The sequence below is a fragment of the Rana temporaria genome, chromosome 3, assembly GCF_905171775.1.
Source record: "Rana temporaria chromosome 3, aRanTem1.1, whole genome shotgun sequence".
NCBI classification, from domain to species: Eukaryota; Metazoa; Chordata; class Amphibia; order Anura; family Ranidae; genus Rana; species Rana temporaria.
In genome coordinates, this window is record NC_053491.1 from 120,872,727 (window position 1) to 120,898,061 (window position 25,335).

A 25,335-nucleotide genomic window follows, 5' to 3' on the forward strand; every position below is an offset into this window, starting at 1 on the left:
TGTTTTATTATGGAGAGGGATAGTCTGTGTTTTTTATTTTTCCACACATAATTTAGTAACAGGGTGTTGAGGATTCTCAGAAACTGCTGAGGAAGAGCAATTGGGAGTAATAAGAATTTATAGAGGATCTTGGGGACTACCACCATCTTTAACATATTTATGCGTCCAAACCAAGATATGGGTTTATTTATCGTTTTTTTTAATTCATTCTTGATCTCGTTTAATAAGGGGATATAGTTAATTTTGTACATCTTCTGTATTGTATTAGCAAGTTTTATTCCTAGGTACTTGAGTTCTTTGGTCCAAGGGTACGCGCATACTTCCTTAACCGAATTTATCTCTCTTTTATTTAAATTAATATTCAAGATCTCTGATTTGGTTACATTAATTTTAAAGTTGGAGATAGCGCCGTATTGTTGCAATACTCTGGTGAGGTTGGGGATAGATTTAACTGGGTTGGTTACGTAAAATAATATATCGTCGGCAAAGGCCGATAGTTTATGTTCCTCCCCTTCCACTCTCACTCCGTTGATATCCGAATCGTTGCGAATGGTGGCCAGCAACGGCTCTAAGGATAGAATAAAGAGGAGGGGGGATAGTGGACATCCCTGCCTTGTCCCGTTTTTCATCACAAAAGATTCTGATAGAGAGCCATTGATTTTTATTTGTGCGGTAGGGTGGTGATATAATGTTTTTATCCAGCTGGACATCCTACTTCCTATTCCCATCACGGTGAGGGTTTCCATCATGAGCCCCCAGTCTACCCTGTCAAATGCTTTTTCGGCATCGACTGACAGGAGTAGACCTGGGGGCTCATTCTGCCTTATGGTCTGGAGTAAAAGGATTGCCCTTAGGCTGTTATCTTTGCCCTCTCTGTTGGGGACAAAGCCTACCTGGTCGGGGTGCACCAATAAGTGCATAACCCCTTTCAGGCGGTCCGCCAGAATTTTTGCAAAGAATTTAATATCTGTATTTAACAGAGAAATAGGTCTGTATCCCGAACAGAGAGAGCTATCCTTGCCTTCCTTTAATATTATTGCGACCACTGCAGCTGTAGCTCCCCTGCTAGTTTTGAATTCCGTCCCCAGTCCGTTAAAATATTTACACAGCCTCGGTATCAGAATGTTACTAAATCTCTTGTAATAGAAGGTGGAAAACCCATCTGGCCCCGGACTCTTTCCACCCTTAGTGGAGTTTATGGCCCTTTTTATTTCTTCCTCAGTTATGGGGCGATCGATGGTAAGGCTTTCCGTCTCCTCTAATCTAGGAAGTCCTGCATTATCAAGGAACGCACGTGTCTCAGTCTCCCTTTCCCCTTCCTGCCGTCTTGGGTGTTTTATGGTGTATAAATCCTCATAATATTTTTTAAAAGTATCCGCAATCTCACTTGTTGCATAAACTAATTCCCCATTTTTACCCTTGACTTTCTCAATATAATTCCTGGCTTTCTTTTTTTGGGCCATTTTAGCTAAAAGTTTACTTGGTTTATTTCCCCATAAATATCTCTCTTTAGATATACAGTTTAGTTTAAACCTTGCTTCTTGGTCCATGATTTCTTTAAGTAAATCTCTTTTTAAAATTAGTTTGTGGTAAGTCTCTTTAAATCCCTGCGCTTTATGTTCGCGTTCTAAGGTCTCTATCTCTTTCCTCAGGGTAATAGTATTTCTTTTTCTCTCGTTTTTTTTTTTGCGTCCTCAGCGATTAAAATCCCTCTAATGTACGCTTTGTGCGTCTCCCAAAGGGTTGCGCTAGTAATACCCTCTGTATCATTCCTGAGGAAAAATTGTTTTAATTCTGCCTCTACCCTGCTTCCCCCACCTTCCTCATGGATCAGGCTATCATCCAGGCGCCACATCGGCCGCTGACTCCTTTGTCTAGCTAAAGTAATTTTCATAGAGACCGGAGCGTGGTCTGATACAGTCATAATTCCAATTTCCGTCTCCATGATGGAGTCAATCAGCCTGTGGTCCGCTAGGATGTAGTCGATTCTAGAGTACGTCCCGTGGGGGGGGGAGAAAAACGTGTAATTATGTTCTTTTGGGTGGTTAATTCGCCAAACATCCACTAGTTGACATTCCTGGAGCTTACGTTTAATTCTCTGCAGATGCCCACTCTCTGTCTCCCTCCCACGGGACGTACTATCATCGGTTGGGTTCAAAACAAAATTTAAATCACCCATCAGGATTATAAAACCCTCGGCAAAATTATTCAGTTTTCCCAGGGTTTTGTTTAAATATTGAGTTGGACGTACGTTTGGGGAGTAAATGTTAGCTAATGTGTACATAATATTATCGATTCTTAATTTAAGAAACAGGAATCTCCCTTCTGGATCCGACAACCTTGCCTCCAAGGTATACCCAAACCCTCTTATGAGCCCGATCGCTACTCCCCTTGCGCGTTTCGAGACGGAGTCAGCGTAGAACCAGGTAGGGTATGCCGAGGAGTAAAGCCTGATGTTTGTATCCAGAGTCAGGTGGGACTCCTGAATAAAGACTATATCCGCTCTAAGTTGTTCGATCTCTGCTAAGACCTTTAATCTTTTTCCTACTGAGTTTAATCCCTTTACATTATAGGATAGAAATTTTACCTCTGTCATTTCTGATAACTAGATCACCTCCTTTGACACAAAGGACTTTACAGGTAGATCCCGGGAGCCATGATCCCCTTCCCGCCCCCCTTTCCCTCCCTCCCTCCCCCCCTTCCCATGTCCCCCCCCCCACCTAGGCCTATCCATCGCCTCTGAACCGTAGGGATCCTCGATCTCCCCTACCCGTCGGTTCTCATGGATGAGGTAGAGCCTCCAAAACATCCCTCCCTCCCATTTCCCCCCCCGAGGTATTCTTCTGGGGGTTGATCTTACATGGGTAGGGTACGGACCTGGCCTCCTTACTCCCCTTCTCAATCTCAGTCCCCCCCCTCCCTCCTTCCCCCCTTACCCCCCCTTCCTCCTTAATCATCCTAACTCAACCTTCGTTACACCGCTTGTAGAGGCGGTCTGTAACAAATGAACTATTCATCCCATCCTGGGATCTCCAACACCGGCATGTCCAATTTGCGACAAAACCCTACCAAGTCCTCAGGAAATATCAACTTTGCAGAAATCCCTTCTTTACGGCCGATCAGACATGCCGGGAAACCCCATTGATACTTGATATTAAGCTGGCGCATCTGTTCCAGGAGAGGTTTAAGAGATCTTCTCCTGGCCAGAGTCTCCCAAGCCAAGTCCGCGAAGATCTGAATCTCAGTCCCGTCATAGCGTAGGGGGGCCTTTCTCCTGAGTTTTGTCCAGATCTCATCTTTGTCTTCGAAGTGTCTGAACCTCACAATAATGTCCCTAGGCCATCTACCTTCTCCCTCTCTCATCTTTCCTACACGATGTACACGTTCCATTTTGAGGGAGCCCTCCGTGCCGTTATCGAGGAGGGGGAGGAATAGGTCGTTAAGAATTTTTCTCAAGTCTTCCCCTTTCTCCTCCTTAATAGATCGCACCCTTAAATTTTGTCTTCTGTTACGGTTCTCTTGGTCCTCTAGTCGGTATTGTAACCACCTCTGGTTTTGTTTCATCGTCTGATGTTGGATTTTTAGGTCCATTAATTCTAAGTCCTGTTTTTCCATTTTTTTTCCACTTCCTCCACCCGTTCCAACAAATGGAATAAATCCTTTCTTAATGCGCTAATTTCTTCTTTTATCGCTGTTTCCACTCTTCCCAACATCCCATCCAGTTCCCCCCTTGTGGGGATATGAGTGTCCAGTCTAGGGTCGTCCTTTTGACTAACCTCGTGTTCACTTTCTATTGAGGTGTCCGTGATTGGGGTGACTGCCCCCCCTGCACCCTTTTTAGTAGTACTAGTTTTTTCTGTTTTTTTTAGCAGGCCTGGGCTCTTGGAATTCCCCTCAGATGTCATGTAGTGCCTGATCGTACTGGTGGGGGGATTATCTTTGGGGTTTTTTGGGGCAGCCCCCCTCGTAGACTTATTCATATTGTATTTCTTTGTCCCTCTGATACGTTTCCCCAGTTTGAACAGCAGGTGGTCGCCTCTCCGCCCCCCCCCCCTTTTTTTTTTTTTTTTTTTTTTAGGCAATGGTTTTATATTAATTTGGGAAGGGAGGATAATACCAAGCAGCTTTAACCTCTCCTTCTGGGGGTTACACTGACGCTTTAGAGGGCCACGAGGTCTTCTCCCTTCTCTCAAACTATGGACATGGGAGATTTTCCCGCGCACATGCGTGCTTCAGTGGGGAAGTTTTACCCCCCACTGAGCCAATGTAATAAGCCAGACAGAGCTCAGAACGTAGGCACACAGTCAAATGGTGGGGGGAGGAGGGCAAAGCGCTGGGAAGATTAAAAAAGTAAGTAAATGAATGGCGCCAATATCTCCACCCGTGCTTCAGGTCCTACCCGTTGTGTTTTGACGGTATTTGGCACCAAGGGGGATATATTGTCTCTAATCAGCCGGGGCCCGTACAGCCGCACTCCCTTGCTGATGTCCTCAATATTTATGGGATATTATTAATATACAAATTAACCGTCCGTGGATTTTTACTTCTTATGGTGCATTCAGAGACAGACTGTGAAATGGTTATAAGTTGTATGTTAAAGGGTGCTGGACGGCTGAGCCTCGCAAAATGCCCAGAACAGTATTGTACAGATTAGTTCAGACTAGATCAAACTATTACCATAACCAATTGCTCTTGTTAAATTGCATGAATTGCATATAGGATGAGCCTTTCATTACAGTGGTGTGCTTGGTTTTCTTACCCCCTCATCCTGCTGTCAGGGCACAATCCCAAGTTGATCCCAGAGGTTTACCTCCCTAGTCCCATGACATTTTGATAGGAGAAGGATAAGCAAAGGATTGACATTACCTGGGAGGTGAGTTTTTTTTTCCCTGTTGCACAGCTGTATGTTTAAAAGCAGCAAATGTCACGGCAGGCAGAGGGTGTAACGGTCGGCTGCTTTGTGAATAGAGGCGCCCGTGCCTTCCTCTGCACTATGCCGTGCCTACCTTCTCCTCGGGGGGGGCTGTGGTTTAGGGGGAGGCTGGGTTCCTGGAGAGCGGCGTTCCTGGGGAGCGGCGTGTAGCAGCGTGTCGGGAGTCCGGCGTACTCAGCCCCTATCAGCTCCGCAGACTCACGCTCTGCATCGTAGCTGCTGCTGCTGCCGAGACGCTGTCGGATCTCCCTCCCTCCTTCCGTCTTCCGCTCTCGGCTCAGGCCCGTAGCATGGGGAAGCCCTCCCTCAGACGTGCGTGCTTCACGTGCACCACGTCATCTCAGATGTGCCTCTTTTTGGATTGTTTGCACTTGTGAACAGCAATCTTTAAGTCTGACTACAGATTTTCTATTTGATTGAGGTCTGGGTTTTGACTAGGCCATTCCAACACATTTACGTGTTTCCCCTTTAAACCACTCAAGTGTTGCTTTAGCAGTGTGTTTGGGGTCATTGTCCTGCTGGAAGGTGTCCTAGCCTCAAATCACACCGCGTGGTTCAAGTTTTGCTTGCTCAACTCTGACCAGTTTCCCAGTACCGACTGCTGAAAAACATCCCCACAGCATGATGCGTGTTCTTTGGGTTATGTCATGTTGGGTTTGCTCCATACATAGTGTTTTCTTTGGCCAAAAAGTAAAATTTTAATCTCATCAGACCAGAGCACCTTCCTCCATACATTTTGGGAGTCTCCCACATGGCTTTTCGCAAACTCAAAACATGTCATTTCGTTTTTTGCTGAAAGTAATGGCTTTCTTCTGGCCACTCTGCCATAAAGCCTGACTCTATGGAGCGTATGGCTTATTGTTGTCCTATGTACAGATACTCCAGTCTCTGCGGTGGAACTCTGCAGCTCCTCCGGGGTTACCTTCGGTCTCTGTGCTGCCTCTCTTATTAATGCTCTCCTTGCCCAGTCTCTGAGTTTTGGTGTGCGGCTGTCTGTTGGCAGGTTTGCTGTTCTGCCATGTTCTTTCCATTTGGTTATGATTTGATGGTGCTTCTAGGGATCATCAAAGATTTGGATATTTTTTTATAACCTAGCCCTGACTTGTACTTCTCAACAACATTGCCCCTTACTTGTTTGGAGAGTTCCTTGGTCTTCATGGCAGTGTTTGGTTAGTGGTGCCTCTTAGGTGTTTCAAAAAGGTGTGTGTGTATATGTAATGACAGATCATGTGACGCTTAGATTGCACACAGGTGGACATCATTTCACTAATTATGTGACTTCCGAAGGTAATTGGTTGCACCAGAGCTTTTTATGGGCTTCATAACAAAAGGGGGTGAATACATACGCATATGCCAATTATCATTTTTTTTATTTCTGAAAAATAGTTTTATGTATCTATTTTTTTTTTAATTTTTACTTCACCAACTTGGACTATTGTGTTCTGATCCATCACGTATAATTCAGATGAAAAAAACATTGAACTAAAGGCTGTAATGTAACAAAATAGGTAAAACGCCCAGGGGGGTGAATACTTTTGCAAGGCACTGTACCTCGATCCCACACTGTGCCAGTCTGCAGCAGCTCTCTCCTCTCTCTCTGCTCACAGAGGCAGCAATAGATGCCAGCTGCTGGCAATCCTATTCTGTGAGCAGAGAGGGGGCTGGAGGATGAGCCATGCTGTGTGTGTTTGTGTGTGTCATAACATGCACACAGCCCCACTTGGGATCAAGCCAGCAGCAACTAACTTTGGTGCCGCACCGAGAACAGTGTTGCCAGCCGTCCGTATTTTTACGGACAGTTCGTAAAGACGGGCACTTTTTTCCCCCCGTTCGTTAATGTCTGCGGTTGTGGGAATGTGCCAGTAAAAATAGCCGAGATCGGTTCGGCTTGGAACTGCGCATGGAGATTGGAGGCAGGGGGTGATTGGAGGCAGGGGGTGATGGTGGCTGCAGTGGCACCGCAGAGGGGGGATGGAGGCAGGGGGAGATTAGAGGCAGGGGGTGTTAGTGGCACCGCAGAGGGGGATGATGGCACCGCAGAGGGTGGGGATGGAGACAGGGGTTGTTGGCGGCACCACAGAGGGGAATGGAGGCAGGGGGTGATTGGAGGCAGGGGGCCTGGGGGAGATTGGAGGCAGGGGGAGATTGTGGCACCGCAGAGGGGGGTGAATGCAGGGGGTGTTGGTGGCAGAGGGGGATGAAGGCAGGGGGTGTTGGTGGCAGAGGGGGATGGAGGCAGGGGGTGATGTGATAGTTTGCCCTTATTATATCAAAAATATTTTTTTACCTTAAATCACATTGCTATTTCCCTAGCGTACTTGTTTGTAGCCTAAATACTGAAATTTCCACCTAAAATTGTAATTTAGAAACTTTTGTGAAATGCCAGTAAAAATGTGGCTGCGCCATTAAATTTAGGGTTTCGTGCCAGTAAATTTCAATCTGGTAGGTTGGCAACACTGACCGAGAAGAGGAGGAGCCCCGAGTGTTGGCGGAGGACCAGAGAAAAGAAAGTCCGGCGCAGCTCTGTGCAACACCCTTGTACAGAGTAGGTAAGTATAACATGCTTGTAATTTTAGTAGAATTTATTTTTTATAAAATAAAAACATAAACTTTAAGATCACTTACTCCTGGTTTATGAATCTATTCAATATTGTAAATTCAGGTTAGATCGCTTTCAAATATTAATGCTGAGTGTATAAGCCTTAACATTTTTATTGATTAATCAAAACATGGCATAAATTGAACATAATTTCAGAATTTTCAGAATACATCCATTTTGCAAATAATGATTCCTTTTTTTTTTTTTTTTTTGTAGGACAGTTTATTACAGTTCATATGTTCAAATGACTCGATCTCCGTTGCATTGCAGTTGTAGCATAATAATAAAACAATAGTATTAAAATAACGTTATCTCTTTTTAACTTGGTATGCATTTCATTTCTAGGAGACCCACCACAGGCAGCTGCATGGCTTGGGCAATGTATACTTTACCTCTTAATAATGATTGTGGAGAAGACCATAATAAGCCTCGTACTCCTCATTCCAGGATGGACAAAGGTAAACATTGACAAGTAGGGAAAAAAATCTATATTTAATGGACATTATCCCGTTCCTTCTAGATCTACAGTGAGCAGAAGAATCCATTATAAATAGTAAAATGTATATACCGCTTCTCTCTTTATAGGATTAAGCCAGCAGTGAATCCGTGTAGATATATAAACACATTTTCATCACTGGGTGCTATTAAAAGAAAGTTCTGCATTCCATTAAATAAGCATTAAGCCATAACTGGGCATTGCATAGCTAGTGTACAGGGGTATGCTCTGGGACTGGTTTTACTTGGTTTCCTGTAGACTTTCAAATTGACTTTTCTGTGACTACAAAAAATATGGTTGATTAAAACTTATATGTGTACATTAAAACTCTTATCAACGGGAAATAAAATTCCATAAATTATTTTGTAACCCTGCCCCCTTTGCCCTCTCTAACATTTACATTAAATAAGGATGCAGACCTCAGACAAGTGCTGGCTGCAGAGTCTAGAAGAATCTCACTGTTAAACAGAACTACTTGATGCAAATTATGTGAAATGTAACAATATGTTTAATGGATGATGTATAGATGGATAAATTATTATTATTATTATTATTATTTTTCTATGTGTAAGTCACATCAGAAATTACACTGTAAATATTACAATATGGGCTTAACATATCAGCTTAATAAAAATGTACACTACTTTTAAAATGTACTGTATATGTGTATGGAATAGGTGATGGTATCTGCGCTGTGTAAACTAAAAAAATAAACAGGAAGGTGGTACAGGACTCACTATATGAGTGAGTGAACCACTAAGGGCAATAAAACCTATATAGTGAAGTAGGTGAAAAAAACGATATACTAAGGCCCCATACACACGATAGAATTTATCCGCGAATACGGTCCAGCGGACCGTTTCCGCGGATAAATCCTCTCGAGGATTTCAGCAGATTTTAATGCGATGGAGTGTACTCACCATCGCATTGAAATCCGCGCCGAAATCCTCTGGCGATGACGTGTCGCGCCGTCGCCGTGATCATGACGCGGTGACGTGCGCGACGCTGTCGTATAAGGAATTCCACGCATGCGTCGAATCATTACGACGCATGCGGGGGATCCCTTCGGACGGATGGATCCGGTGAGTCTGTACAGACCAGCGGATCCATCCGTTGGGATGGACTCCAGCAGATGGATATGTTCTGCATGTCAGCAAATATTCGATCTGCTGGAATCCATCCCAGGGGAGATATATCCGCGGAAAAAGATCCGCTGGCGTGTACACACCATAGGATCTATCCGCTGAAACCCATTTGCTGGGATTTATCTGCGGATGGATTCTATGGTGTGTACGGGGCCTAACAACCAACATGAACTAATCGTGCAAACTCAAAAAATGCTCAAACAACCATATGCATAAACACAATGGGCACCAATAAATAAATCCTTACAGGAAATACCACACAATAGTGAAATACCAAACACGTATGGTGAGTGAAAAGAAAAAATATTAATTATAATTGTAAAAATTTAAATTAACAAAAATAATAAAGCAAAGATTAAGTCTTGTAGAGCAGTGCTCCCACGGAAAGTCCAAAATCCAGTGTTGATGAAACAAACTTCAGTGCAAACACCTCTTGTGATTCTTACATGCTCTCCTCACGGCTATAGCACGGACAGCCAAAAAAACACCATGGGTGTATGCTCAAGCAGATGCAGCAGAACTTGTAGCTGAAAGGCTCCGCATCAGATTGACATATGAAGGAAACAGTAAGACAATAATGACATAATACTGTGAGGGCACTTCGGATACAATTGATGAATCACATAGACATGCACTCACATGGAGGCCATGAATAGTGGGCCTATCTCCAACGAACGCCAAGTTCGTAAATGATCCTGTGTGGATTCCTAGAAGTCTCCTTTCTACCTCCTCCTCCTCCTCCTCCTGGTGGTCAGGTATGGACGGATGAGTTCCTCAGCGGATGTAGATGTAAGGGGAGAAAGGAAGCCACATAGCACAATACTGCAGTAAAAAGGGGTGTTTAATAAGTAAAAAATAAACTCCCATTTAAAAATGGGCACAGGGTACAGTACGACACGAGCAGCGAGCTCGTCTCCCTCCGTCCAGGCATGTGCGCTCTAGTGCTCCTGGTCCCTAAGCGTGTCGTCACACCAAGTGACTTCCTCAGGGGATAGCACTAGACTAATGTCATGGTCTTAAATAGGCCACTAGGCGGCGCTGTCTCCCAAAAGTGGGGAAGGGTACCTGTCAAAAACAGGTACCCGTTCCCCCCTCCCTCCTGAAAGGTGCCACCGGGAGGAGGCAGCAGATAAGCAGAGGTTCCACTTTTAGAGATGTAAATATGTAGTTAAAATGTTACTTCATCTTTTAATAAAAAAAATGAAAAGGTGAACAAACACCTTACAGCCTGCACAAACCCCTGATTTACCCTGCATTTATCTTCATGGGTGATTCATAGTTTTACAATCCCGTTCTGGCTGACCAATCAGAACTGCTCGGATCCATTCCGGCATTCCTAGGGAATGAAGAGGAAGAAGAGCGCCATTTTTAAACTGCCGCATCTGGCTGTGTGGACTCTAAAACTGTATATCACTCACAGAGAAAAGTACAGAAGGGGTGGAGGAGAGGGAGTAGGGTGTTCATTCACCTTTTCAATTTTTCTGAAAAGGTCAACTTACACTTTTTTAAGCAGCACCACATTACTCCATCAATACCATCATCCATTCTTTACAGCGTTATGTTAAAAAAAGAAAGGCAACGATGCTGTTAAAGTGAATTATTTCAGGTGTAAAGTGTACAGTAGTTAATGTTTTGGGAGTGCCACAATCCCTTCCTCTCATCAAAGGGTGCAGTAGTTAATGTTTTGGGAGTGCCATCATCCCTTCCTCTCATGCATGGAATATGACACATTTACGATTGTATAGTTCTCTTCTGAAGAATTCCCCTGGTAACTACATAAAAGCCTCCCCACTTTTTTTTTTTGGTCTGTAAGTATTCTCCTCCATCCCGACCACCTGGCTCCACAGTGTGCCCTGATGGGCTTGTCTTGTTCCCTATGGATCCCTGTGGTGCTTCATAGGCAGTAGACCCACCCCTGCTAATAAATAAATGTGTCCAGTTTTATAAAATATCGGTCAGATTATAGTGTGTTCTACACATGAGCCACTTGGGGCCACTTGAAAACCTAATGTGCAGCAGATGTCTATGAACTGGCTTTGTGTATATGGGATGCTGATTATCTGCTGTAAATGTGTCCTTATTCTCCATTCTACTGTGTAATATGTTATTGTATCTCCATTTTAACGTTCCAATAAATATGTTTGGACTCTGGCTGGGAAAGCTCTGAAGTGACAGGTCTGTTTGTACAGACTATATCCCTCGCTCTTTGTGTTTTCTCTGTGCAGCTTCAGGAAATTCTGCTGGACTACATTCCAGATCCCAAGCTGGAGCTCGTCCTGGTAATGCTGGTGGTGCCTTTTATAGTCAATGTGAGTACAGTACTTGTAATTGCATAATAATACCCTTATTTAGAGGATTCTCTCTAAGCCTTTTACCCTGGGAAAGTGTTTGAACAGTGTCTATGCAGTCACAAAAGATGTTGCGTCAGTTAATACGGTTTACCATACGATATCACATATTTATACCTTAGTAATGATGGTCATTATCCCTGGTCTCTGCTTTTTCGGTATCTTATATCAAACCTAATGATTAGCATTTAGTCTATTTAGATTTATTATGTTGCCAGTAATTGCTTGCCATTTTGTAAACTGTGGTCTGCTTGAAGGGTTCTGAAATCATTTTTCTACATGTTATTAGTAGAGATGAGGTTCGGGTTGCCATGAGTTCAAGGCAAATGCTGGAAGTTCGAGTTTCATGGTCCCAGTGAATTTATGTGCCGATTCCCAAGGGAGATTTTTTTTTTTACACTATGGCCTTTGAACTTCGAGGAAGCAGGATTTAGAAGGGTCAGTAAGGGGGCTTTTGGTTAGGACAGCCATCTCGCTATAAAAATGAGGGCACAGAGAAGCCATAAAATAAAATGTGCATTTTGCAATGCCGTTGCACTCATTTTCCCCAGAGCTGTGGTAAAGCTCTGCTGATTTTCACCATCCAATCACGTGCAAGCAAAAATGCTATATGTTTTTTTTCTTGCACCTGATGGGGTATTCTTTACAAACTGAAGCTTTCCCAAAGTTGCTAAGCTCTAGGAAAAGCTGACAAATGTCATGGGGAGAGGTTAGGGTCCATTGGGAAACCCACTTTAATTCTGATTGCTAGCTTTTTGAGCAATCAACCACTTTGCTTCCTTTATTGTTGTTGTACTTAGTATTTTGTCTTTTAGCTTGAGGTCAGCAGTCACTTTTAGGTGCTGTTTTTTTTTTTTTTACTGCAAGGCTTTAAAAAAGTAAGCTTTAGTTGTAGGGGTGGTTGGTATTGTAAGCTCTGGGCACGTAGCCTGCCTTCCAGTCTTCTCTTTCTCTCTCTCTCTCTCTCTCTCTCTCTCTCTCTCTCGCTCTCTCTCTCCTCCCCCCCTCCCAATGGCTATGGACTATTGAATTTCATGGACTTTGTAGACTGTTTTTTTTTCCGCTCCAGTCTCTGCCAGTGGGTTATGTGTACTAAAGCTAGTTACTCTCCATGCGCCACAAGATTTCCATTATAACTGTAGCACTATTTTCTCTCTGCAGCTACTGAGGTATGATGGCGTCGCCTGTATAGTATTCAGGATCAGAGTCTTCATAATCTGTGTGATTAGGACAGGATCTTTAACAAACACAGTATTGGAAAAGGGCAAACAAACACTGCATAACAAGAGTATAAACTTGATAAATGGACAAAGAAATGATCACATCAATACATAACAAAATCCAAAATTAAACCTGTCAAGAACATCAATATTCTCCAATTAAAACTGCCAAAGTGTGAAAGTTTTTACACTTCAAATTACTCTGCACCTCTCTGAAAGCCTCTTTCTTCTATACAAGAGGCTTTGATTCCTGCTGGATTTGGAGCCAACATCAACCCCTCCATCTCCTAATGTAGTTCTAAAAGTATAGTAGGAACTTTCAGAACCACAGTGTGCCTGCAGTGTGACAGTTTTTTGTTTGTTTCAACACATTGATGTAACTGAGAAGTTCATTTTAGCTGTGCAGCGCATGCAGTACACACAGCTCACACTTGGTATGTCAGCTCCCTTTAGGTATAGCAGCAGTGCAAAGGACTACCACATGGACAAAGAAAACAGTGGTTGCTGGCAGGGGTCAAGTCCTGGGGGGAAAAGTGTGGGAACTCCCACCCAAGATCCACTTCACTCAAATCCTGTGATAACTCGCGGCAGACCTCCGCAATGTCTCCTGGGAACAATGACAAAAGCTCCCAGGAGACATTGCGGCATTGAGGAAGTGACAGAATACCCACACACTACCTGATGAATCCATATACAGGAAGCGGGCAGTAACATAAAGGATTACTAAGGTTCGCCTGCCCGTGACAGTGACTCGAGCTGGGCATCGCCGCTTAGTGAAGGATTGGCTCGGGCAGCTCGGCTGCTCTCGGCTGCTCTAGTCCTGCAAAGGGAACTGCGTTCCTGCTGTGAAAAACGTGCAGGAACTCCATTCCCACGCGTTCCCGCAGGACTTGAGCCCTGGTTGCTGGTAATTGTAATGTTGCAGCAACACTGTTGGAAATGCAATAAAACCCAGGACTTTTTCTGGCAGTATGTCCCTTTTAAAGTGTCTTGCACCAGATTCACAAATCCCTGTCACTAGTAAATTTCCCGACACGTTCAACAGATTTGGGTAGTTTGTAATAGTGCCTTAGTGGCCCTATGGTTGCATTAACTTTAAAACAAATGACCTCCAGTTTGTAGATAACAAAACTGGAGATTATTAAGACCACACCTAAGCTGGCGTACAGATACAGACCAAGTTCTTGTTCCAGTACACTCTGTAGCAAGGTGGAATGTCCGTATGGATACCTTGGCTTCATTGCGCTTTCACAGGCAGTGCTTTTCCCAAATTGAATGGACCCTGTCTATAATGGGTACACGAGTCTGTCACCCACGCTGACATTTGTCATGCAGAGGCACAATAGAACTCTATAAAGTGTCATAGACACTCTTTAGCGTTCTATCATGTCAATTTTGTTGTAGACACTGTGGGCCAGATTCTCGTAGATCGGCGTATCTTTGCGCCGGCATAACGTATCCGATTTACGTTATGACTCCGCAACTTAGACGGGCAAGTGCTGTATTCTCAAAGCACTTGCTCCGTAAGTTGCGGCGGCGTAGCGCAAATAGGCCGGCGTAAGCCCGCCTAATTTAAATTTGGAACAGGGGGGCGTGTTTTATGTAAATAACTTGTGACCCGCCGTCCGTGGAATATCCCAGTGTGCATTGCTCCAAAGTACGCCGCAAGGACGTATTGGTTTCGACGTGAACGTAAATGACGTCCAGCCCCATTCACGAACGACTTACGCAAACAACGTAAAATATTCAAAATTAGACGCGGGAACGACATCCATACTTAACATTGGTACGCCGCATGTACACCACCATATAGCAGGGGTAACTTTATGCCGGGAAAAGCCTAACTTAAACGGCGTAACTGTACTGCGTCGGCCGGGCGTACGTCCGTGAATTTGCGTATCTAGCTGATTTACATATTTCTAGGCGTAAATCCGCGTACACGCCCCTAGCGGCCAGCGTAAATATGCAGTTAAGATCCGACGGCGTAACAGATATACGCCGGTCGGATCTAATAGAAATCTATGCGTAACTGATTCTAAGAATCAGGCGCATAGATACGACCACTCAGACTCAGAGATACGACGGCGTATCTGGAGATACGCCGTCGTATCGCCTTTGAGAATCTGGCCCTGTTTATGAATTTCCCAGTCTATCATGTTTTCTCTTTCAGAATGGAAATTAGATGTTTACATATAACAATCACTTTCATTGTGAATTATAGACTGAGCATCTTGCTTTTGTTGCTAAGCTCCCCTCTGCTTTCAAATCATTGCTATCAGCTTCTGAACCTTCCACCCACCTTTTTCTTATTCCAGATCTTCAAAAAAAAAAAAAAAAACCTACGTGGACTTTTAGTTTACAAAATGACTTGGCCATAAATTTAGGAATTTTAAGAAACCATCTTGACTCTAAGATCCCTTTCACACTGAGGGTGTATTGCAGACACTATAGCGTTAAAAATAGTGCCTGCAATCCACCCTTAAAAAGCTGCTCCATTGTCTCCAGTGTGAAAGCCCAAGCAGGACGGTAAAAAAAAGTCCTGCTAGCCGCATCTTTGGAGTGGTGAAGGAGCGGTGTGTATGCCGCCCTCTGCCCATTGAAATCAATGGAACAGCGCGGCTATACAGCAGCGCATTGCGGGCGGTTTTAACCCTTTCTCGGCTGCTAGCGGAGGTTAAATGCGCCCCGCTAGGGGCCGAAATGCGCAGCAAATCCGCCCATAGCGTCGGCGGTAAAAATAGCAGCGTTTTACAGCTGACGCTATGGGCGGCTCAGTGTGAAAGGGGTCCTTAAACACAGTAGTAATATGCTTTTACAGTTTCCAGCAAAGTGCAAAATTTTAACAAATGTTTAACTATACCCTCCATTCTCCCCATGCAATGTCTGGTATGTATTCAGATGTTTGTTGTGTTTACAAAAACTAAAAGTAGTAACACCATTTCTAATGGTAAAGCTAGTAAAAATGCTTTTGTCAAAATCTGTATTTGGTTTTTCTTCATTTTACGTTAGAAAGCTGTAATTCTGTATGTCATTTCTTTTAGGCCATTATGTTTTGGGTGGTGGACAGCCTAATAATGAGGAAATACAAGAGAATGAAGGTGGATCCTCCTTGTGAGAACAACACAGATGCAGACAGTTTACCACTAATAAAGGATAATGAAAGCCAGGTGAGAGATGGACTGCTTGAACGTTCCAATACTAGCAATTAGATCAGTGGTTCTTAACCTGGGTTCGATCGAACCCCAGGGGTTCGGTGAGTGAGTCTCGGGGGTTCGGCGGAGGTCACACAGGGCCACCGGTACAAGGCAAATGCGGATGGGTGCCCTGGTAGCTTCTCTAATGCCACGTACACACAATCAGAAATTCCGACAAGAAAACCGTGGATTTTTTTCCGACAGAATTTTGTCTCAAACTTGTGTTGCATACACACGGTCACACAAAATTCCGACCGTCAAGAACGCGGTGAAATACAACACTACGACGAGCCGAAAAAAATAAAGTTCAATGATTCTGAGCATGCGTGCTTTTTTGTGCGTCGGAATTGCATACAGATTATCGTAATTTCCAACAAGAACTTTTCTTGTCGGAAAAATTGAGAACCAGCTCTCAAATTTTTGTTGTCGGAAATTCCGACAGAAAAAGTCATATGGAGCCTACACACGGGCGGAATTTCTGACCAAAAGCTCACATGGAACTTTTCTTGTTGGAAATTTCGACCGTGTGTGCGCAGCATTATAGATTTGCAATTGCTTCTTGAAACCCCATGTGTGTTTTTATTATACAGATAAAATGTTCTTGATACATAATTAATAATAAAAAAAACGCTTTTTTTCCAAGAAGATAGCAATAAAGCCAGTTGATACAATGGTCTCATATGTAAAGGCCTGATAACAATTCCTGCCTGCATCTTGGGCTTATCTGCATAAGATGTGCATTAATCATGTACTGTAGTTTCATCTTGTCATTTGTAGCCCTGAACATACAGCATATAGTCGAGTAAATCTTCACATTCCTGTGTCAGCGATTTCAATTTGTGTTGAAACGTGAGGCATGCAACAAGGCACAGCACAGGTTAATGTATGACCATTGTCTGTACTGTGAGACCTGATCTTTCCTGCAGAAGCTACAGAAAAAGTATTCATACCCCTTGAAATCTTCCACATTTTGTCATGTTACAGCCAAAAAACGTAAACGTATTTTATTGGGATTTTATGTAATATACCAACACAAAGTGGCACATAATTGTGAAGTGGAAGGAAAATGATAAATGGTCTTCAAAATGTTTTACAAATATGTGAAAAGAGAGGCATGCATTTGTATTCAGCCCCCTTTTACTCTGACCTCCCCAACTAAAATTTAGTGGAACCAATTGCCTTCAGAAGGCACCAAATTAGTAAATAGTCCGACTGTGTGTAATTTAATCTCTGTATAAATACAGCTGTTCTGTGAAGCCCTCAGAGGTTCTATTAGTGAACAAGTAGCATCATGAAGGCCAAGAAACACACCAGACAGGTCAGGGATAAAGTTGTGGAGAAGTTTAAAGCAAGGTTATGTTGTAAAAAAATATCAATTTTACCTTCACAATCGCTTTAACACTGATCAAAATAAGACCAGTCCCTGCTGAATTGGCAGAATTTTTAAGTGTGTGGATAGCTTTAGCATTAGTAATAAGCCCTGAGAAATCCTTTTAAATATGCCTATCATATAATTATTTCACATGCTATCATTATCTTAGGATCTGTTCTATAACACAATGTTTGCATATTCTTTTCAAAGTTAATTTTCACTACATTTGTTAAAGCGGAGGTTCACCGCTAAAATGCTGTTTTTACCCTTAGATTGATGCTCATTTAGTCTAGGGGAATCGGCTAGTTGTTTTAAAATCGAACCTGTACTTACCTTTTTAGAGAGCGATCTTCTCCGCCACTTCTGGGTATGGGCTGCGGGACTGGGCGTTCCTTCTTGATTGACAGTCTTCCGACAGGCTTCCGACGGTCGCATCCATCGCATCACGATTTTCCGAAAGTAGCCGAACGTCGGTGCGCAGGCGCAGTATAGAGCCGCACCAACGTTCGGCTTCTTTCGGCTACTTGTGACCCGATGGATGCGACCGTCGGAAGCCTGTCGGAAGACTGTCAATCAAGAAGGAACGCCCAGTCCCGAATGACCCATACCCGGAAGTGGCGGAGAAGATCGCCCTCTACAACGGTAAGTACTGCTCGGGTTTTAAAACAACTAGCCCATTCCCCTAGACACAACGAGCATCAATCTAAGGGAATCGAAGTTAAAAAAAAACATTTATGGGAGAACTCCCGCTTTAAGGTAAGTGAAAATTCCCTTTACTAATTGAACACGCTTTACTCATTTAGTAAATCACCCACAATTTTCTCTTTTCAGCTAAATGCTAATGATGCGTAGTATTACTACTATGTGCTGCATGTCTGTATCTCTTGTATGGTTTGTTCTTTTTCAGGAATTCTTGTAAAAGAATAATTCATAATCACAAAAAACAGTGCATTGCTGTAGCTAGTTTCATAGACCTGCATGTTTACATACTTACAAAGTTTCCAAGTTGTGTTTGGCTTAGTTTTAATGGATTATCTGGACACATGATGGCTGGGAACAGGTGCTGTACTCAAGGCCGCCAAGAAATAATGAGTCACCAGAACGCATGTTGCTGCCTGAAGGACATTCTACTTCTTACCAGTTCCCTAAAATCACATTACAGTATATTGTAAGATGAGTTTGCAACCAATTTAATTATGTTCAGTCTCACCGGAGTGTAAGGAATGCTTTATAGGGGCTGGTGCACATTGCTCCTCCTCTCTATTTTTTTTTCTTTTGTTTTCCATGAAGAAAGCACAGATCTGTAAATTAGGCATGTGCAAAAGGGAAAAATTAGTTTTTTGTTTCATTTTAATTTGTTATTTAATTAATTTTGTTAAGTTAGATTCGTTACATGTGTTAAATTCTTTTTTCGGAATTCGTTCGTTTTCGTCTGAATTTCGAAAATATTTCGACCGTATTCGATAATATTTCAATCGGATTCGAAAACAAATTCTATTCGAATCGAATTCGAAAACAATTCGATTCAAAAACAAATTCGAATGAAAATTGAAAGCAAATTTGAATTAAAATCTAAAAAATATAAATCGATTTCTAAAAAAGAATACAATAAAATAGAATATAAAATAATAAAACAATAAGAATGAAAGTCAAAGAATAGTAAAGAACAGAATGGAATTTAATAGAATGTAATCAAATACAATAGAATATGACCTGGCTTCTTCTATCTATCTTCTATCTATCTATCTTCCTTTTTCTGAAATTCGAAATTCACATAGAATGAACTCAAATTCAAATAGAAAAATATTAGAATAGAGTAGAATAAAAAAAATTATATATATATAAAACTCAGTGTGTGTATGTATGTATGTATGTATGTTCCAGCATCACGTCCAAACGGCTAAAGATATTAACATGAAACTTGGCACACATGTTACTTATATGTCAGCAACAAACATAGGATAGGTGGTTTAACCCTTACCCACCCCCATTTGCCATGGTCGGGGTTTTTCTTTAAAGTTCCATTCAACTCTATGGGAAATACATGTTACTTCATAACTTCCAAACGGCTGTAGATATTTCGATAACACTTGGTCACATGTTACTTATATGTCCACTTAAACTCTAGGATAGTTAATTTATCCCTTAACTACCCCCATTTGTGAGGGTCGGGGTTTTTGTTTAAAGTCCCATGCAAATCAATGGGAAATGTATGTTCCCACATAACTTCTGTACGCCTGGAGATATTTCAATAATACCTGGTACACATATTACTTATATGCCAAATAAAAATATATGACAGTTAAATTAACCCTTACCTACACCCTTATATAAAAGATGGGTATATTTATATTACTATGATTTTCCTCCCCAAAAGGTTAAGATAGGAAGACCGGGCAACGCCGGGTATTCAGCTAATATATATATATATAATATAAAAAAAAAAATTATTCTAATATTTTTCTATTCGAATTTGAGTTCATTCTATATGAATTTCGAATTTCAGAAAATGAAAGATAGATAGAAGAAGCCAGGTCATATTCTATTGTATTTGATTACATTCTATTAAATTCCATTCTGTTCTTTACTATTCTTTGATTTTCATTCTATTGTTTTATTATTTTATATTCTTTTTTAGAAATCGATTTATATTTTTTAGATTTTGATTCAAATTTGCTTTAAATTTTCATTCAAATTTGTTTTTGAATCAAATTGTTTTCGAATTTGATTTGAATAGAATTTGTTTTCGAATTCAATACGAATAGAAGTTGTTTTCGATCGAATTTCGTCCGCGGGTTTTCGCTTCGAAAACGTTCGTTCGGATTCGGTAAATTCGTTAATGTCACAATTCGAGCATTCGTATGCATCCGAATAATGAAAAATTTGTCCGAATTTCGATTCGGAACGAAACGAAATGCACATGCCTACTGTAAATAGGATATGTACTTGTTCATTCATCCTTGGCCCAATGTCACTTGTTTGCCTGTAGTTAAAAGGTTCTTGCCATAAACTAGTACAATTTTATGAGAATTTTTAATTTTTTTTTCTAATCATTGGTAGAGTCAAATCAACTGTCAGTTTCTACCGTAGTGACAAGAAAAATTTGACGGAGCAGGATGGAAAATGATTCTGAAATTAATGAATTTCTAACTGTATGTGGTTTTTGTTCAAGAAATTGCATTATTTTCAAAATGACTGTGTTAAAGTGGAGTTCCACCCTGAATTTTTTTTTACAGGAAAATGCTGCAATGATGCTTTTTTTTTATTATACTCACCCGAAATACCTGTTGCTATGCGGATGTTCCTAATCTGCCTCTTCCTTATCCGTGGTGTGTCTTCTTCCGCATCCTCCTTCTTGTGAATGAGGCGTTCTGCCTTCTGGGAACTGTGTGTATCCCAGAGAGCAGCTGCCCATTCACAAAGCGGCGCAAGCCTTGCATATGCGCAGTAGGAAACGGGCAGTGAAGCCGCAAGCTTCACTGCCTGTTTTCCTTACTGAGGATGGCGGTGCGGGACCTGCAACGATCCGGATCGGCATGGGGGGGGGCCATCATCGACTAGGACAGGTAGATATCCTTATTAAAAGTTACAGTGTTTGTAGCTGCTGACTTAAAAAAAAAAACATCGCGGGTGGAATCACCCTTTAAAAGCAAATTACATTTTGCAGTACTTTTAAACAATATTCAACAAGTCATTGAATGTACTAAGAATTTTCTTACAATTATTCACGACGGCAGAACTTTTTCAGCCAACCTACATGAAACTTCATGGTTTTTCATCTCTTTAGCGCCACCCTTTGGGCAACTTCTGCTAATGTTGTCTGATGGTTAGCATTGGTTCGAAGCATGCGTGTTTGTACTTTGGATTTTAGTCCGACGGACTTGTGTACACGTGATCGGATAATCCGACGGAACACATTTGTTGTCGGACAATTTGAGATCATGCTATCCAACATTTGTTGTTGGAAATTCCGACAACAGTTGTCCGATGGAGCATACAGACGGTCGGATTATCCGACAAAACGCGTCCATCACACAATTGTTGGAATATCCGATCGTGTGTACAGGCCTTAAAGTGGAGGTTCACCCAAAAAATAAGTTTTAACATTACATTCAGCCAAGTTGTCCTAATGACAATCGGCTGTTTTTTTTTTTCCCCGTACATACCGTATTTTCACCGCCGCTTCCGGGTATGTCTTCTGCGGGACTGGGCGTTCCTAATTGATTGACAGGCTTCCGACCGTCGCATACTGCGCGTCACGAGTTGCCGAAAGAAGCCGAACGTCGGTGCGCAGGCGCCGTATAGAGCCGCACCGACTTTCGGCAACTCGTGACGCGCTGTATGCGACGGTCGGAAGCCTGTCAATCAGATAGGAACGCCCAGTCCCGCAGAAGACATACCCGGAAGCGACGGTGAAAATACGGTATGTACTGGGGAAAAAAACAGCCGATTGTCATTAGGACAACTCGGCTGAATGTAATGTTAAAAAAATATTTTTGGGTGAACCCCCACTTTAAGAATGGCCCCCGATGTTGGTGTGAACATGGCAAGGTTAGTACACTGTGCAAGCTTTTTCAGGCGCAGGGAGGTACTGATGTTGATTTAACAACTGTAGCACTGCAAAATGTATTAGTGATATACATTATAATGGTACAATTCACAAGCCAAGTATAGATTAATTTTTTTACTGAAGATGCAATTTTTAAACCAATACAAAAATAAATGCTTCTTTCAATGAAAGTCTTTCCTACTGTAAGCAAAAAAAGTGACGTTTTTTTTTAGTCTACTGATGTAACTTTTATATTTCAAGACATGTAAAGTTCTGTACAAAATACCATCTCAGTGAAACCCTTTGGATGTTTGAAGTTCAGTTACTGCCATTTTTCTCTTATCATAGAACATTTCTCATTCATTTAACAATGACTCTTCTCATGTTCAGTGTTTGCCTGTTAGTTTCCATGGTTATATCATTTCAGGGGGCTCAATCTCCCAGTGCACTAGAATTGTCCATGTCTTTCTATTTTCATCTGCATTTCATAATGATCTCATCTTTCCATAAATCACACCCAGCTGCCACTGGGATGGTCGCTGTTCAAGCTTCACTTGATGTATTATAAGCAATGTTCTGTAATGACTGTTATAAAGAGCTCTGCAATCATATTTCCATCATATCAGGAACAACTTTCTAGTGGCTGTAAACTTGCATATACCCAGTAAAGTGACTGGCCTCAGGTGATTAAACTAATCCTCCTACATAAGGTGTACCTGTTTATTTGCAGTATTTGCTTCTCTACTATAAAGTGCAGAATTTATAAACCTTGTCTGAAATAAAAAAAATTTGGGGGGCAAAAAAATGAAATTGCAGTCTGCAGAGCGCCATGAGTAGCGTAAGGTGACCAGATTTTTAAAATGAAATCCGGCATATTTTTTCTTTACTAGTAATGGCAACAATCAGCGACTCTCTGCCCGTCGCCGCCCGCCTCACAGCCTCTCAAGTCTTACTTTTGAGGAAGATCACTCCGCCAGGGAAGGCAAGGAGATAGGCAGGTGGCTGGCCAGGATTTGAGCCAAGGCAGAATAACATGCGAGTGGAGCTAAACGGGCATGTGCCTGAAACTGAAGAAATATTCCCTCCGCTCCGACCACCACATGATCATCTGAAAGGGGCACAGATAATGGGAAAAATACAACCCCCCTATGCTAGTAGGCACGGCGGAGCGGGGGTGTGTAATTCTAAATTTTTTCATTTAAATTCTGCACTGATTGGATTTAATAGGGGGCAGGGCCAATTTCAAAGACAATCTGGGGACAAAACCCAGGGACAGTCTTGGTCCGGGGACAGTGTCCTCAATCAGGGAATTGTCCCCTGAAACTGGGGATGTCTGGTCACCCTAGAGTAGAGCCTTGAGAGCCGATTGGAGGGAAGGGACACCACAACCCCCTTCACACAGAAAAAGAGCTGAGGCTTTCAATCAGCTGGAGGTCCCTCCCCACCACCATTTTTCTCTTGGTGCTCTTAAAGCAGATGTCCCACGGCCATTCTTTTTTTCTGTCATTAATTAGTTTATACCATATTAAAATAGTACTCACTATTCCGCTGTTTAAAGGCATCCGTTGTCCCATTCCATCTGAAATTGTAAGTTATATTATCTGTCTAACGATGGTTCCATTTTGCTTGTGGGCACTGTGAAGCCCACAAGCACTAATTTCCTTGCCATCACAACGTCTCGTCATATTCGGCTCCCCTATCACAGATTGCTCTCGAAGTGACGCCCCGTCGCCGCCATCTTGATACACTGCTTGCCCCCTTACTCTGTGAAGGAGTGTGGGGAGTAGCAAGATGGCGGCGACGAAACGTCACTTCCTGGGCAATGTGTAATGGGGAGCCTGATGTGTGACGAGACAGCAGCGTTTTGCTTTACAAAATGCTGTGATAACTCCGAGGAAGCCTCCGCAATGATTCCTGGGAACAATGACAAAAGCTCCCAGGACACATTGCGGTTACAGGAAGTGACGAACTACCCGCAGACTACCCGCACTTCATAGAGACAGGAAGCAGTTGGAAATCTAAGGTACTGTACAGTGTACACCCCCCAAAAAAACGTACGTTTTCACATGTATTGCAGGCTGCAGAATGAATGAGCTCATGTGTTGAAATGGAGCTCCGCTTTAATTGAGAAATGTACACACTATAGAGGGATATGCTTTGTTTATATTTCATGTCTGAGGTTTACAACATGTTCTCCCTGTGCCTGCGTGGGTTTCCTCCAACACTCCAAAAGACATGCTGGTAGGCTAATTGGCTTCTGTCTAAATTGGCCCTAGTATATGAATGCAAGTTAGGGACCTTGGAGTGTAAGCTCCTTGAGGGTAGGGACCGATGTGAATGTGCAATGTATATGTAAAGCGCTGCGTAATTTGACAGCGCTATAGAAGTACCTTAAATAATAATAATAATAACAACCACTTTTAAGTACAGTATGAGTAGTACTATCAGTTGTATTTATGTCTCTCTAAATTGTTTTCCTTTTTTTGATCTAATTTATAAGCAGAACATCCCAGGGCTTCATTCACTTAAAAAATGAGTTAAAACTACAAAGCCATAGTAAGGAGGTTGCAAGATGCAAGCTATAGTATACATTCTGCTCCTCTGGTTCTTCTGTCCCACTCGCTCCTGACCATAGTTATTTGTATGAGTATCGGTGTGTATAATATATATTATTTCTACTACTAGGCTCATTTTTAAACCTACCGTATTTGTTTTCATTAAAGCTGCCTGACGTAATATATTTCTGGTTTTGTCTTTCAGGCTTTAATCGGTCCTTCATCTGTTCGTTTATACTGTTAACATGGCCTTTATATACAGTGTTACCAAAGACTGTAATACATTCAAGCTGTTATTCTGTGATGACGACTTTTGGAAATACATTTCTTATGGTGTACTCCTAGTAAAATACAGTTGCAGCTATGATACTTAATATCCATGGTTCTTCCTGCTTTATGGAGCAGCTTTACCTTTGCCGTTCCTAATGTACAATAAACATGCATTATGCAAAATATACTATGTTATAGTTCAGCGCTGCGGCCTCTGAAAACCTTTTACTGTTCAAGCATTGATTAGAATATGAAACATATGTGGCTTATTGGGGTAACACAATTTTTGAAATTAATAGGTAGATTCACACACAATGGTGTAAACTTGCGGCGGCGTAGCTTAGTGTGTTTAGGCTACGCCGCCCTAAGTTAGCTAGGCAAGTACATGATTCACAATGTACTTGCCTGCTAAGTTACGGAGGCGTAGCCTAAATTGGCGGGTGTAAGGGCGCCTAATTCAAATGTGTTTGGGGGGGGGGCGTGTTTTATGTTAATAGTGCTTGACCTTACGTTTTTTTTGCGAACTGCGCATGCGCCGGGCGCCTACATTTCCCAGTGTGCATTGCGGCTAAGTACGCTGCACAGGCCTATTGATTTTGACGGGGACGTAAACGACATAAATCCCGATTCACGGACGAATTACGCAAATGGCGT

General features: G+C 42.3%; 1 protein-coding gene across 1 annotated transcript in view; it reads left to right on the top strand.

Annotated features, from left to right (window-relative positions):
• The window catches only part of LOC120931681 (store-operated calcium entry regulator STIMATE-like), a 104,640-nt gene extending 79,604 nt beyond the window's left edge, over positions 1–25,036 (top strand). The window contains exons 5-8 of the mRNA XM_040343344.1: positions 7,878–7,990; positions 11,399–11,482; positions 15,783–15,908; positions 24,617–25,036. Coding sequence (XP_040199278.1) covers positions 7,878–7,990; positions 11,399–11,482; positions 15,783–15,908; positions 24,617–24,655 — 362 coding nt within the window. The 3' untranslated portion in view covers positions 24,656–25,036. The remainder of the gene's footprint in view (positions 1–7,877; positions 7,991–11,398; positions 11,483–15,782; positions 15,909–24,616) is intronic.
• The last annotated feature ends 299 nt before the right edge of the window (positions 25,037–25,335 follow it).